Source organism: Podarcis liolepis, assembly GCF_965112155.1.
Source record: "Podarcis liolepis genome assembly, chromosome: 10".
Taxonomy (NCBI): Eukaryota; Metazoa; Chordata; class Lepidosauria; order Squamata; family Lacertidae; genus Podarcis; species Podarcis liolepis.
Window position 1 is genome coordinate 46,328,759 of NC_139562.1, and position 14,329 is coordinate 46,343,087.

Consider the following 14,329-nt stretch of genomic DNA (forward strand, 5'->3'; position numbering starts at 1 on the left):
ACATTTCATGTCCTTAGTGCTGAAAATCAAAGTTTCAGGAACTGTAGCAACTTATGGGCCAACAATGGCATGCCGGTCAGAGGTTCCCCACATCTGGAGTATGGCGTACAGGACTGTAACGGCTGGGGAGGATGACAGAAAATGGGGTTGGCTGCCTTGCAGAAATGGAAGTGCTTTCTACTATCACAGCGTGCAGTTCATGGATACATTTGTGTGGCTGATCATGCCTGCTTTGGTCACCATCGCTGACAGATTCTTGCCCCTGGAGAATTTGTCAAGAGGGAATGCAGCTCTATGGTTGAAACAGCTATTGGGCTTGATGGGAGGAAATAAGTTGTTCCCCAAGCCTCATTGTGAGAGGAGGGCATTTTCCTGACCTGGGGTAGAGGATTAGCCCTTCCCTCTCCAATTATGACCTCTCTGCCCAGAAATTCCCCTGTGAACCACAATTAGGTATGAAAATAGCCTTTTATCAGAGCTTAAGAGTTTTTGATGATTAAGTGGCATATTCATATTGTTAAATAAAATAAATAAAAATATATTTTGTCTCCAAAGCCCTGCCTCATATCAAGGAAATACAGCAATACTGCAACTTTATCGCAGGAGGCAAAAACTATCACAGCAAAATTGTTCCAGTTCAAACAGAACAGATTGTCTAATTCCTAGCAGTCTTGGTGCTGTCATGTCTAAAAATACACACTTCGTGCTGCATTTTTTAATTAATGCATTTGATCCACCAGTCTTTCAAATATTTTTCTTCCCATTTAGGTCATGCTGTGAACGATGGAGAATGTGACATGAACTGAGTACGAGTTACAGAATTTGTGTAGGAGGGGTAGGAATCTTCGTTTCGCCCACACACAAAGAACGCATAACCAAATTTGTGAAAAGAAAGCTACTGTCTCCAATTTAATGTTCAAGCTGTTGGGTGGCAAGTCATAAAAGCCAGCCACTGTAAGTAATATGCAAGCAACAGGAGATGTTTGAACCACTGGATCTACTTCAAAGGCGAGGGAAGGAGCCAAAGAAAGCATAATTAGTTTTTCATACAAACTGCTTGTGAATTTTAAATGATGGAATGGGTCAGGAAAGGGAGAGCTAGCGTTCAAAACAAAACATCCAAGCCCTCTTGCACATCCAGCCAAGAATACTATACTAGCTCTCTGGGTTCTAGACAGACTTTATAACTCCAGTTTCAAGGTTAAGGTCACATTGTCCAAGGTACTGCTTTGTCAACCTCTTCGGCACCGGCACAGAAATCCCTTGAACAAGGGGCTAGCAAACCTGTTCAGTACAGTGACACTGAAGGCCTGCCAAAAGGTCATGACCGACTTGCATATAATGTCCATAATTGACTCGCTCCACAAATCATTAACAAATACACCAGAGACCAAGTATACCAGGTGGCCATTTTGTACCTATTGCACAATGTCACACTATCAGGGTCTCTTCTGCTCAAATAGAGAAAGGTTTCCCTCCACCTTGGAAAGTACATTAAGAGCTGGGAAAGTACATTAAGAGCTGGGAAACATTTCATCAGTCTTGTTAATACTGCTGACCAGTTCATCTTCACTGTCACTCCTTCAGTCTTCTAGTATAGGGATGGAAGCCGCAGAAATGGATGAATCTCTACAATTCTGCAGAAACCTCCGACTTTTGCATGGGTGGAAGGTAGCCCACTGTACAAAAGTTAAGAGTTGCATCAGCCGCTCCACCCTTTCCTCCAGCCCACTACCACCACCACTGGTTGACCTGATGGAATCTAGCTCTCAGACTGAAAACACCTGCCCATCAATCTGTCATCAGCCAGTTAAATGAAGCCTGTGGTTGCCAGTCCTAAGAGGTCTGAGAACCCAATAGTATCACAATAGTGGAAGCAGGTGGACTTAGGGGTCAGGCTATGCCATGGTAGTTGTTACTGATGCCATGAGGCTACTTGCTTCTGTGAGATCCTGGGATAAAGCAGCCTCAATGGCTTCCGGCTTATGGACAAACGAGAGAAGACACAGAAGTCCCACTGATATTTCTGCAGATCCCTGGATATAGCAGCCTAGCAGAAGCAGTTTCTCCTCATCCTTACTGTCATAGGAATACAGAAGGATAGAGTGAACACAGCTGCCACAAGCTTCAAAGCCCCAGCAGCAGCATTTCACAGTGTCTTTATTATATGGAGAAAAGGCAGACCCATGGAACAAGTGGGCTTGCTTCCCTTGACCCAACAGTGCATGTGTGCATTGTGCAACAGTGCATGGTGTGTTAACTTAGCTGCCAGAACCACCTTCCCATAAAACATTTCCTGAGTGGGAGAGAATGTTGCACGTGATTCTAAGCAGCTACTTTACTCGGATGTAGAAAACTTCGTCTGGCTCTCCACTCAGAGAGACAGAACATGAAGATGCATACATCAAAACAAGACAAGTCCCTTGTAATGCATGCATGTAAAAGCTCATTTTAGTGCAGTGTTCATGCCATTTCATGTACTGTACCTGAATATAACAAACTGCCATGCTGCATGTTAATAAAAAAAAGATACAAGACAAAAAAAAGTTAGCTTTAGAAAAATTCTGAAGAACAACCTGTGATACATTTTATGCACAATACCACTCAATTAAAACATGTAAAAAGGCTAATTAAGTGTGCATACTAGCTGTGGCTCCCAGTGGCAATCCCTCCTTCCCTAAACTGCCACTACAGGAGTTTCTGAAGAACCATTTTGCTATGAAGGAAACAGAAGCAAAAGAACGTCCTCCTTTTGTCTTTTCTGCCTTACTGTAACATGTCTGAGGTTTACTGATCTTCTGTAAACTGCTTTGTGGCTTTGTGAGGCCCACCAAATGGTACGTGAATTCATAAGACAAATGCACAGGAGGTTTTGCATTTTCAGTTTTTATAAGGGAATTGTGTAATTGAGGTCAGATGGTTGTACTTCAGGCCTTTTAAAGTTTGGTGCCGTATGTCTGAAACTCTCAGAACTATGTGTGGGCACAATCTACATAGCCACAATTAAATCATTTCTGTCCTGCTGATTTTGAAGCACAGCCTGAACTCTTTGCCAGCATGTCACTGGGACAAAGAGAGGTTCACCATTACTGAATTTCACCTTATACATGAAATTCATTTTATGACTGGACTGTGTCTCCTTTAAATGCATACCTCCTTTTTTTTTTTTTATACCAAAGCTAATATTTTTCTTTCCTAGGCTATTAATGTTAAAAACTTTAAAAGGCTCGTGAAAATATTGGTATTGCTGAATTTGTTGTTTTATATAGTTGGTTTACATTCTTTTATCATTCATGGTTTTTCTATTATGTCACAAGCTGTCTTGAGAATTATATCTTGAAAGGGAGGGCCAAAATGTCTTTAAAAAAAATAAAACTTATAATCTACTCCTTGGGTAGCCCAATCGCCTTCTAAATCCAGCCCACAGACAGTCCACGAATCAGAGTGTTTTTACATGAGTAGAATGTGTCCTTTTATTTAAAATGCATCTCTGGGTTATATATAAAAAAATATAGTCCAGCCCACCACATGGTCTGAGAGACGGTGGACCAGCCCCCTGCTGAAAAAAATTGCTGACCTCTGTACTCCTATGCGTGTTAACTTGGAAGCATGTCTCATTATGTTCAGTGGGTTTACTTCCTAGTAAGTATGGTTTGGATGCAGACCTAAGAAGTCCTCAAGTATAAGAATCTGACCTAAATTTTAAAATTCCTTTTTAAAAGCTGAAAATGAAAAAACCTCCTGTTCAAGTATTGGTTCCTTTATAAACAATACAGTGGTGCCCCGCAAGACGAATGCCTTGCAAGACAAAAAACTCGCTAGACAAAAGGGTTTTTTGGTTTTGCGTTGCTTCGCTAGACGAATTTCCCTATGGGCTTGCTTCGCAAGACGAAAACGTCTTGCGCTTTTTTCTTAAAGCCGCTTGAAGAGGCGCAGTTGCGACGGACCGTGCTTCGCAAGACAAAAAGACTCGTGGAATGAATTATTTTCGTCTTGCGAGGCACCACTGTACACTACAGAGCCTGCAAAAACAAATAGAAGAAACCTTCATCTCAGAACAGCACTTGCCTGTCTCCTTCCCTTATATATATGTTTATAGAAACCAAAAATATTTTTTCCCCTGTACTAAACAGCATTTTCAACAGTAGAACAGTAAAATGGCATTTCAAAATAAGCTTACAGAGCACCTAGATGACAACACACAAACACACAAGGGTACTTACGCCGCTTCTGGGAAACTGCTTGCAAACAGGCTGTTACAATATCACAGTTCTTCTGCACTTTGTGCAAAAGCCTGTCCTTTTGTTTCAGAAGGCGAAGCAATTTTGCTGACTGAACACAAATTCTGTAATTCAGCTCGCGTATTATGGTTGTCAACTCATTGGTATCTGTCAACAAACAGAGAATAGAATTAGCCTGCTGGGTGAAACCTGTGACTTGAGAACACATTTTCCCCTATGGAAAGCACCAGGGGTTTCGCCCCTAAAGGTTCTTATCCTGTAAACTGGGGGTGGAAAGTCGTGGCCCTTTTTTGGAGTCAAATTCCCATCAGCCTCAGCCTGTGCGCCCAATTATCAGGGAAGATGGCTGCTGGAGTACAGCAATATCAGGAGGCGCAAAATTTCCCTCACCACTGCTATAAATGCATACACTCAAAGAGTTCATGTTGTGTTACACCTTAAGAAGTTTACAGTACAGTAAATGATGGATAACAAGTTATTTATTATTAGGTCAATACTTTGCCCAAGGTAATATATATAGCAGTAAATCCACAAATTAAAGCAACAAAAATCAGTAAAATAATTGAATTATTAAGAGACAATAATCACAACTGCGTGAGAATTTCATCTGCAGTTTTATATACCCATGAACCTGAGAACATGTTTTCCAAATTATTACCATTATTTTACTAATTTTTTTCAGGCTCCTTAGTATACTATAAGTATCTCCTTCAGAAGCATTTAGCTATTGGCAACATTTGACTCAAGTAAGCCAGTTTGGTGTAGCATTTACAGTGTTAGATTAAGACCTGGGAAACCAAAATTCAAATCCTCACTCAGCCATGAAGCTCACCTTGAGCCAGTCATTCACTCTCAGTCTAACCTATCTCACAGGGTTGTTGTGTGTATAAAATTGGGAGGAAGAAGAACCATGTAAATCACACTGAGCTCCTTAGGGGAAAGATGGGATATAAATGTAATACATACATGCATATTTCATTTCCTATTCTTTCCCCATGGCAAGTTCGTTTGGCATCATAAGGACTTTGTAAAAAGCCCATACTCTATTTTTCATTAGCTGCAAATATTTAATATATATGGTTTGCTGGTAACTTAGCTTCTTAGATTGTTTAGAGATCTTTGAACATAAATTCACCTGCAAAGAAAATTGTAATCTTTAAAACAGCAATTTTATTTACACAGCGTGCACCCTCTAGTGGGCAAAAGCAGGTAAAAGAAATCAGCATTGAAGTTAACAGCTGCTTGCCATTCATGAAATTAGCTAAAACAAATAAAGAAGGTTATATCTGTAATCAGTAACAGTGGACAACCCTTTGAGAAAGAACGCAGCAGAGAACAGGGAGAATGGCATTCAACAGGGATGTTATCTGCATGCAGAACGTAGGAACTGTATTGTGATGTTAACAGACATTGTAGTGTGGACCTCACTGAAATGGCCCTTTAAAAATTCAGTACTGGGATAACTTTCAATGTAATGACAGGGGACTTATTAAAAAGAGTACTCATCCTACGCAACTGGTGCTGATGACCAGAGAAAGAAAACCAGAGGTAGAATTTCAGGTGCTATGGGAAAACTTGGTTGAACACACCCACTGAGAGAATGATCATAATATTTATATAATGCTTTTTCAGTGTTCAAAGTGTTTCACACAGGCTGTCTCGGTTGAGTTGAGCCTATAAGGTTGAGCCTATAAGGTAGGTCAGTTGAGCCTATAAGGTAGGTCACCATTATGCTGCCCATATTGTAAATACAGCAGGCTGAGAACACAAAGCCATCGAATATTAGAATCCCACTCTTTCCGGCTTAAAAGGCTCCATGAGCAGGTTATGAAAGGTTGATAGATAGACTTACAAATCTAAAAATACAGTACCTAAAATGAAGACAAGGCAGGGAGGGAAGAGATGAAAGCTTTAAGCAAGTGGAAAGGTAGATCACTAGCTACTTATGTGGAGAGAAGGGAAAAGCAGGCAAGCTGAGAATCTGTGGATCAGAGTTTGGCATGTTGCAGAAAGATGTTACTTTGACCAATAAAATTTTTATTTTTAAAATAAAATTAGTTCAACAGATCAACATTTAGTTGTCATAGTAGCTGGTAGATCACATTAGTTATTAACTCTTATCATGGCAGTATTTTCTAAGGGGCCTACAAATGAACCAGGAGTGCCACACATCACCAGTAATCAGGACAAAACATCTATTAATTCCTGTTATAGGTATGCACACGCAGGACAAGAAAATAAATATGATTTTAGGAAGCTACTGTCCATAATAAAGCTATTAACAGATCAGAGTAGGCAATACTAGGCTAAAGTGACATATGATCTTACTCAGAGGCAGCGTCATATCAGCATATGAGGCAGATTGTGTCTCTACCCAACCCAGTACTGTCCACTCTGACTGGCAGCATCTCTCCAAGGCAATCCTGGTCTCCTGGCCTTGCTGCACAGGTATCTTTTAAAAGGCCACATTTTCAGCTTGGACCACTACTATTGAAAGAGTAAAGGTAAAGAGCAGTGCACGGAAACGCCGTTTACCTTCCCGCCAGAGCGGTACCTATTTATCTACTTGCACTTTGACGTGCTTTCGAACTGCTAGGTTGGCAGGAGCAGGGACTGAGCAACGGGAGCTCACCCCGTCGCGGGGATTCGAACCGCTGACCTTCTGATCGGCAAGCCCTAGGCTCTGTGGTTTAACCCACAGCGCCACCCATGTCCCTTGTTGAAAGAGTAGCCTTCTTTTAAAAATTGTATGGCTCTCACAGCAATTGAATTCGTAACCTTGGCATTATTAACACCACACAGTATAACTATCTGAGCCCATGAGCAAACGAGCCAGGTTCAGATGCCCCATGGAGACTGTTGGGGGCTCCCAAGCCTTAAATTAGGAATCCTAGTGCAAAGGCCCAAGACAGGCTTGAGCCCTTCTCTCAATCCCTCCCCTCAGAGTGATGGAACGGCACAACAGAAGCTATGGCTAACTGTCCACAAACAGTTAGTGCTTTGGGACCAAAGCAAAAGAGATGGTACATCATAACATCTTACTCAGAACCTAGCCGAATTAGGAAACAATTATGAAAACCATATTGGCCTGTTTAATTGCTGTTGCAGAGGAAACAGGTGTTACCCCTTCCTAGAACTATCTACTTTAGAGTATTAAAAAGGTAAAGGGACCCCTGACCATTAGGTCCAGTCTGCTGCACTACCGATCCTTACACAAAGCAGAGTTTGCTCTCAAAGTATGGCTTGTTGGGTCACCTTGATTGTTAAAGGTAAAGGGACTCCTGACCATTAGGTCCAGTCATGGCCGACTCTGGGGTTGCAGCACTCATCTCGTTTTATTGGCCGAGGGAGCCAGCATACAGCTTCCGGGTCATGTGGCCAGCATAACTAAGCCACTTCTGGCGAACCAGAGCAGCGCACAGAAATGCCGTTTACCTTCCCACTGGAGTGGTACCTATTTATCTACTTGCACTCTGACGTGCTTTCGAACTGCTAGGTTGGCAGGAGCAGGGACCGAGCAACGGGAGCTCATCCCATCACGGGGATTCGAACCACCGACATTCTGATTGGCAATTCCTAGGCTCTGTGGTTTAACCCACAGTGCCACCCGCATCCCTTTTTTTAGAGTATTAGGTCAGCATAAATTTGTATTAGCAATCTCTGTAAACTGTTTTAGCGTATTAGCTTCTCTAGCTGAACAAAAGCACCAAGTTTGTTGCTGATTAAGTATAGATCTACTTTGCCCTGCTGAAAAACAGAAGCTGGGAATCTTCCTTAGGGAGCTTATGCGGGACTATAAGAGGTATAAACAGAGAAGGTGAGGGTATGAGATGACAGAGAAACAGAGACATATGTAACCTGTTGAGGTAAGAAAAATGTGATGCTATACACCTAGTATTAACATCTAAACACCTAAGATGAACACAAAGAGCTATAAAAGTTTCAGTTTAACAACCCATGCCAAAATTGCAAGCAAGGATGTCATAGCCATTTACAGTCAAGGCGTAAGATCATCTCTGCTGGTAAATGTTTACTTAACATCAGTATTCAGGACATTAAGAAAAGCAATTGATAGGTTGATTCCTCCCTGTTCTTTTTTGACTACGACTTCCCTTATTTTGCTTTCTTCATCATCCATGGCTATTCTGTGGTCATCCTTGATTGAATGTACAGTAGCTAAAGTGGCTGCAGCGTAAATTTAGGTCCCAGTTTTAGTATACAACAACAGCATAACTTCAGCAAGACTTGGAAAAGGCAGCAGGAAACATGAGCTGGGAGTATCCTTTTCCGCTAACAATCTGTCATAAACCTGCATGGAAGGTAAGTTTGTGAAATGTGCACCCACTAGTGTTGTTTTTAGGGGAAAGCAAACATGAAAAAGGGCTCCAAAAGAATGATGAGTAAGGAAAAGAAGAAAGAAGATTGTTTGCTTAGCTGAAAGTAAACAGGATTTTAAAAATCGGGCCATGGAAGCAGATCTGAGACACAGTCTGAAAAATCCTAAGGACAAATAGGAAGAGAGGGAAGTCTTGAGCAGCAAAGTCCTAATTCAGTTGAAGAAGAGGGATGGGGATGAATGCAACAGGTGCACACTCAGAGCCCAGTATATCTTAATCAAGGCTTTTTTTTTCAGCTGGAGCTGACAGGAGCTCCGGCACCTTTCAGGTGGGCGCCACTGCCATTCCAAGAGAACAAGGGAGAAGATCGTGCATTTTTTCTAGAAAAATGGCACTGCTTGGAATATATGAGTAACAAAGTCATCCTGCAAGGACAACTTTGCCAACTCTTTTCACTTTCTTGGCAGTGAAATAAACAGAAATAAATACAAATAAAAAGAAAGCCGACCGGTGCATTGCAGCATTCCCCGCCCGCACCACGGAGATGCAGAGCAGGACATCTTCACCTGTTGACTTTCTGCCTGCCAGGAGGAAGAAGCAGGAAACTCCTTCTCCGGCGGTGGGAACCTCCCCCCCCCGGAAGGGTCCATCCTTGCCCGACCCTTTTACCTTTCTGCGCCAGGTACGTCCTCTGGTGCCGCCGGCCGGGCCTTCGCCGCAGCTCCTGCAGGAAGCGGGACTCGGCGCTGCTGCCCCTGCCGCCGGGGAAGGCGTCGGAGCCGGCGGACGCCTCGGTGGAGCTGTCCACGCTGTCGCGATGGCGGGCGCGCCCCACGCTGTACAGCTCGGTCAGGAGGCCGTTCACCAGCGACGAGGCGCGGCTGCGCGACAGCGCCTCCTCGCTTTCCTCCCCTTCTTCTTCCTCCTCCGCCGGGCTGTCCGCGCTGCTGCACACCCTGTCCCGGCCCGGTTGCTCCCCGGGGTCGCCCAGGTCCACCTCGGCGAGCTCCATTCCCTCGCCCAGGCAGGAGCAGCCTCGCTGCGCTGACTCGCGCCTCTGCCAGGCGACTGAGGGTGGCGCGCGCCCTGTGGCAAATCCCAGGGCCAGAGTTCCGGGTCTGGCCCATTGTCCTCGAGGCGAGGGGGGTGGAGGGAAGAGGAGGGGAAAAAGAAACTCTCTTTTGCAAAGGAGGCTTTGCGCAGGTCACATTCGTCGGTGTCCCCTGGAGAATGGAACGCGCCGTCCTGTTGCGCGCTGCGGGTCTGTGGCTTCCGAGCTCGCCCGCGCGGTGCACCTGCCGCCGCCGCCAGCCAATGGGGTCTCCCCAAGTCACCGCTCTGGCGCGAACTTCCCAGAGAAAGAAATGGCTTAAGGAGGAAGTGGTCGTCGAGTTTGGTTTTGTCAGTTTAGGGTTCCAGTCCGTTTTTGTGGTTGTGTTTCTTGTTGGGTCGCCAGTGTTGGCATCCCAGCATTCAGGGTCAAAATCCTACCAAGGTGGCTGAAAGTCAGGTTCAAGCACGTGTTTTGAAAGCGCAATAAAGGTTATTTATATATGCCACTACTGTACACTGCGGCCTCTGTTTTGTTAGCCCCAAAATGGAAATCGAGCAAAGAATGGCAACTTAAGCAGATGGAATATGCACAGCTTCCAGACTGCAGACTTAACACAGAATAAGAGAACGAGAACATACATTTAGAGAAGGTAAGGTAAAGGGTAAAGGGACCCCTGACCATTATGTCCAGTCATGGCCGACTCTGGGGTTGCGGCACTCATCTTGCTTTATTGGCCAAGGGAGCCGGCGTACAGCTTCCGGGTCATGTGGCCAGCATAACTAAGCTGCTTCTGGCGAACCAGAGCAGCACACAGAAACACTGTTTACCTTCCCGCTGGAGAGGTACCTATTTATCTACTTGCACTGGCATGCTTTCGAACTGCTAGGTTGACAGGACCAGGGACCAAGCAACAGGAGCTCACCCCGTCGTGGGGATTCGAACCACCGACCTTCTGATTAGCAAGCCCTACGATCTGTGGTTTTAACCCACAGCACCACCCGCATCCCTTAAAGAAGATAGGAAAACGTTTATTGAATATATGGGGGAAATTGTGTACATCTGAAAACGTTGGCAACATTAAGATAAATTCAACAGTGTAAATAAGTTTTGGTGGATGTAATAATGGAATACTAAATGGTTTAGTTTATGTAAAATATGCAGGGATTTATGCTATGCAAAATGAACCATGGAAAGAGGAGAAGGGGAGTCGTTGATATTTTAAGGTTGTTTAAATGAATATTCTAAAATGTGAAACAGAAAATTTAATAAAAATTATAGGAAAGAAAGTGCAATAAAGAGTTTGGACTGACTAGGAAAGCATCCGCCCGGATCCTTCCCACAAGATACAGGTGATGACAGGTGGTCGCAGGGAGGTGAGGGGTCCAACTGCAACACAGCTGGAGGTCATCGTTGCCTGCCTCCATCTTTCTTCTGGAATTTAGAGCAAAGCATAGGAGCCAAATCCAAGGAGCCGAAGTCCCACCCAATAAAATATTTGAGAGGGCTGGGCTCCCCCCCTCCAAGTTTTTGGGCATTGCCATTCAAAGTCTGCGTGTGTGCCTTGTGATCAATTATTTGGGATGGGGCTTACCTGACCGCCCCCATATTTTATTCAAGTTGGCATCCCTGGAAATATTAGCAAATTAGTACAGCAAAACCCAGGATGATCGTGTTACTGCTCCTTCCTGCTGGTATGAATGGTCATGGTGTTTGTCTCATAGAACTGTCTCAGTTAAAAAGTTAAAAGCTGTCCCATCAAAACAGGATCAGAAAACAGCAGTGGCAAAATTGCCAAAAGTGTGTGTGTGAGAGGCTGCAATCCTAACTCCACTTCCTTGGGAACCCCGTTGAATTGAATAGGACTTAGTTCTGAGTAAATATGGTTAGACTTCTACTATCACTGTTTATTATTAGTATGCTAACTGACAATAATAGTTCATGTATCTGATGAGTAAGGCTGTCATTCTCAAAAGTTAACAGTGATGCTGAAGTTTCACAAGCACAGCTCCTCCATCACAATGCTGTACTGATTTTATTTTTTTTAAGCTATGCCTGGTGAATATTGTCCTGCATGACCATTCCCAAAGAATCTCAACTGTGTTTCTTTTGGGAGTATGGGCCAGTTATTAAGGCAGATTTCTGCTAAAATGTCCTGCCATCCTTAATTCACATGTGACACTGAAGTTATCTCTTTTGACCTCAGTTCCGTCATCATAGGAGTATTAATAGCCTTCCTTGCCAAGCTGGATGACACTAATAAACATAGGGAGAGCCCTGCTGGATTAGACAAATGTTTCACCTTGTCCAGGCTAACCAGTTCCTCTGGGATCCCACAAACAGGAACTGAAGGCAACAGCTCTGTTGCTCAGTGCTATCTCTGAACCTGAAGATTCAGTCGTGAGTAAAAGCTATTGATTAATTATATGCTATCTAATAAAGATTTGTATTGTATTGATTACCTTATTCTCCATGGATTTGGCGAATACCATTTTAAGTTGGTGGCTATTGGCTTGCCTTGTAGCAACAAATTCCATAAATTATGTACTGTGTTAAAAAGTCTCTCTCTTTTTTTTATCCTGAATCCTCCAATACTGTTTTATTGGGTGGCCCCAAGTTCTGGCATAATAGCAGTGGAGGTGAGCCTTTGACCCAAATTAGACCCATCGAGCCGGTACACTTGGTCTGCGGCATGATTTGGTTCAAACTATGTCCATGTGACCATCATATGACTGCAGCTTGAACTGCAGCATCAAGTTGAAAAGGAAGAACTAAGATCATGTTCTAGGTGTGCTCTTGAGTTTTCCTTTGCAGCCTCTGGCAGAATCCAGTGCTTTTTGAATCGGCACCTTTTCTGTTGCCACATTCAGAAAGTGCTGAGTTGCTGCAACTGGAAAGGGAGAATCAGGAGCACACTAGGTGTAATGCTGAAGTGTCAAAGTGCCCCATAGAGAACAGGCCAGTTCTGTATTCAGCCTTTTGGCTGGATCTACAGTAGTTTCTGACCCTTGTATTAAAGGGAGAGAAAAATTAGTTCCACCCACTTTCTCCACACAGGTCATAATTTGATAATCCTCTCCTGTGTCACCCCTTCCGGTATGTGTGGCACAATTATTTTGAAGCAAGTCCTACCATATCCAAAGTAAGCAATGTCTAGAGCTCCCTCCCTAGAAAATGTGTTTAGGATAACAGCTTGTCTCACCTTGGCAGCCTCCCAAATCTTATTTTGCTGCTGACTCTTCAGTCAGCAGAGGGCGCCTCAACATCTTCAGACAACTTCACTTCAACCACAGCCAGCACTGCACATTTTAAGGATTGCTTGGGCAATGTCAAGATCAGAAGCTGGGGCTTCCAGCCAAGTCTGAGCACAATAAATTAAGTGTTGGCTAAGCTTTCTGACTGTCAGAGATAATTGTGCTGTTTATGTGTGACAAAATGGCTGCCCTAAATGCACCAAATGAGCAGAAACACTGCAGGCAGCTGTTCGCAGTGTTTACCTTTTTGAACCATTCCTGTCTTTTTCATTTAGCCTTATTCTAGTAAGCCGTGCACAGTGCTGCTTTCAAAGTGTTGTTTCGGGCCTATCTCTCAATGCTAGCAGTAATGACCAACAGCCAACCCTGTCTACTCAGAAGCAACCTCCAAAGCCCCGCTTAAGTAAGTAGCGCTTATTTCTGTGTAGTCATCCATAGGATTGCACTGTTGGAAATCAGCAATGATGCTTTTGTAGTCACGGGGGGGGGACATATTTTTTAATCTTCACATAGGTACCCCTGACCATTAGGTCCAGACGTGGTTGACTCTGGGGTTGCGGTGCTCATCTCGCTTTATTGGTCGAGGGAGCCGGTGTGCAGCTTCTGGGTCATGTGGCCATCATGACTAAGCCGCTTCTGGCGAACCAGAGCAGCGCATGGAAACGCCGTTTAGATTCCCACCGGAGCAGTACCTATTTATCTACTTGCACTGTGACGTGCTTTCGAACTGCTAGGTTGGCAGGAGCAGGGACCGAGCAACGGGAGCTCACCCCATCACAGGGATTTGAACCACCGACATAAAGGTAAAGGTACCCCTGCCCGTACGGGCCAGTCTTGACAGACTCTAGGGTTGTGCGCTCATCTCACTCTAGAGGCCGGGAGCCAGCGCTGTCCGCAGACACTTCCGGGTCACATGGCCAGCATGATGAAACTACTCTGGCGAGCCAGAGCCGCACACGGAAACGCCGTTTACCTCCCCGCTGGTAAGCGGTCCCTATTTATCTACTTGCACCCGGGGGTGCTTTCGAACTGCTACGTTGGCAGGCGCTGGGACCGAGGAGCGGGAGCGCACCCCGCCGCGGGGATTCGAACCGCCAACCATGCGATCGGCAAGTCCTAGGCGCTGAGGTTTTACCCACAGCGCCACCCGCGTCCCTATCTTCACATAGCTGCCATTTATCCAGCTCTGTATACTGTATATATAGAAAGAAGGTATCTGAAGAAGTGTGCGAAAGCTCATACCAATAACTAACTTAGTTGGTCTCTAAGGTGCTACTGGAAGGATTTTTATTTTATTTTATTTTATTTAGTATATTTTATATAAAAAGAGAGACTTTTGCTTCCAGCGTTGCAAGGGGTCCCTTAACAGCTCTGCCATTCTGCGACTCAAGCTCGGCGGCCAAGAGGCGGGAGCAGCAAATGGCCAGTGGGCGGGGCTTGTGGCCT

General features: G+C 44.4%; 1 protein-coding gene across 2 annotated transcripts in view; it reads right to left on the reverse strand.

Annotated features, from left to right (window-relative positions):
- Positions 1-9,685, reverse strand: part of TBC1D30 (TBC1 domain family member 30) — a 45,180-nt gene extending 35,495 nt beyond the window's left edge. Inside the window, exons 1-2 of one of the 2 annotated variants that reach the window (XM_083463434.1) lie at positions 9,248-9,685; positions 4,224-4,388 (exon numbers count right to left, since the gene is read on the reverse strand). In XM_083463434.1, the coding sequence (XP_083319560.1) occupies positions 4,224-4,388; positions 9,248-9,590 (508 nt within the window). In that variant the 5' untranslated portion in view covers positions 9,591-9,685. The remainder of the gene's footprint in view (positions 1-4,223; positions 4,389-9,247) is intronic. The other variant, XM_083463435.1, reaches the window with a different exon arrangement.
- Between the last annotated feature and the right edge of the window lie 4,644 nt (positions 9,686-14,329).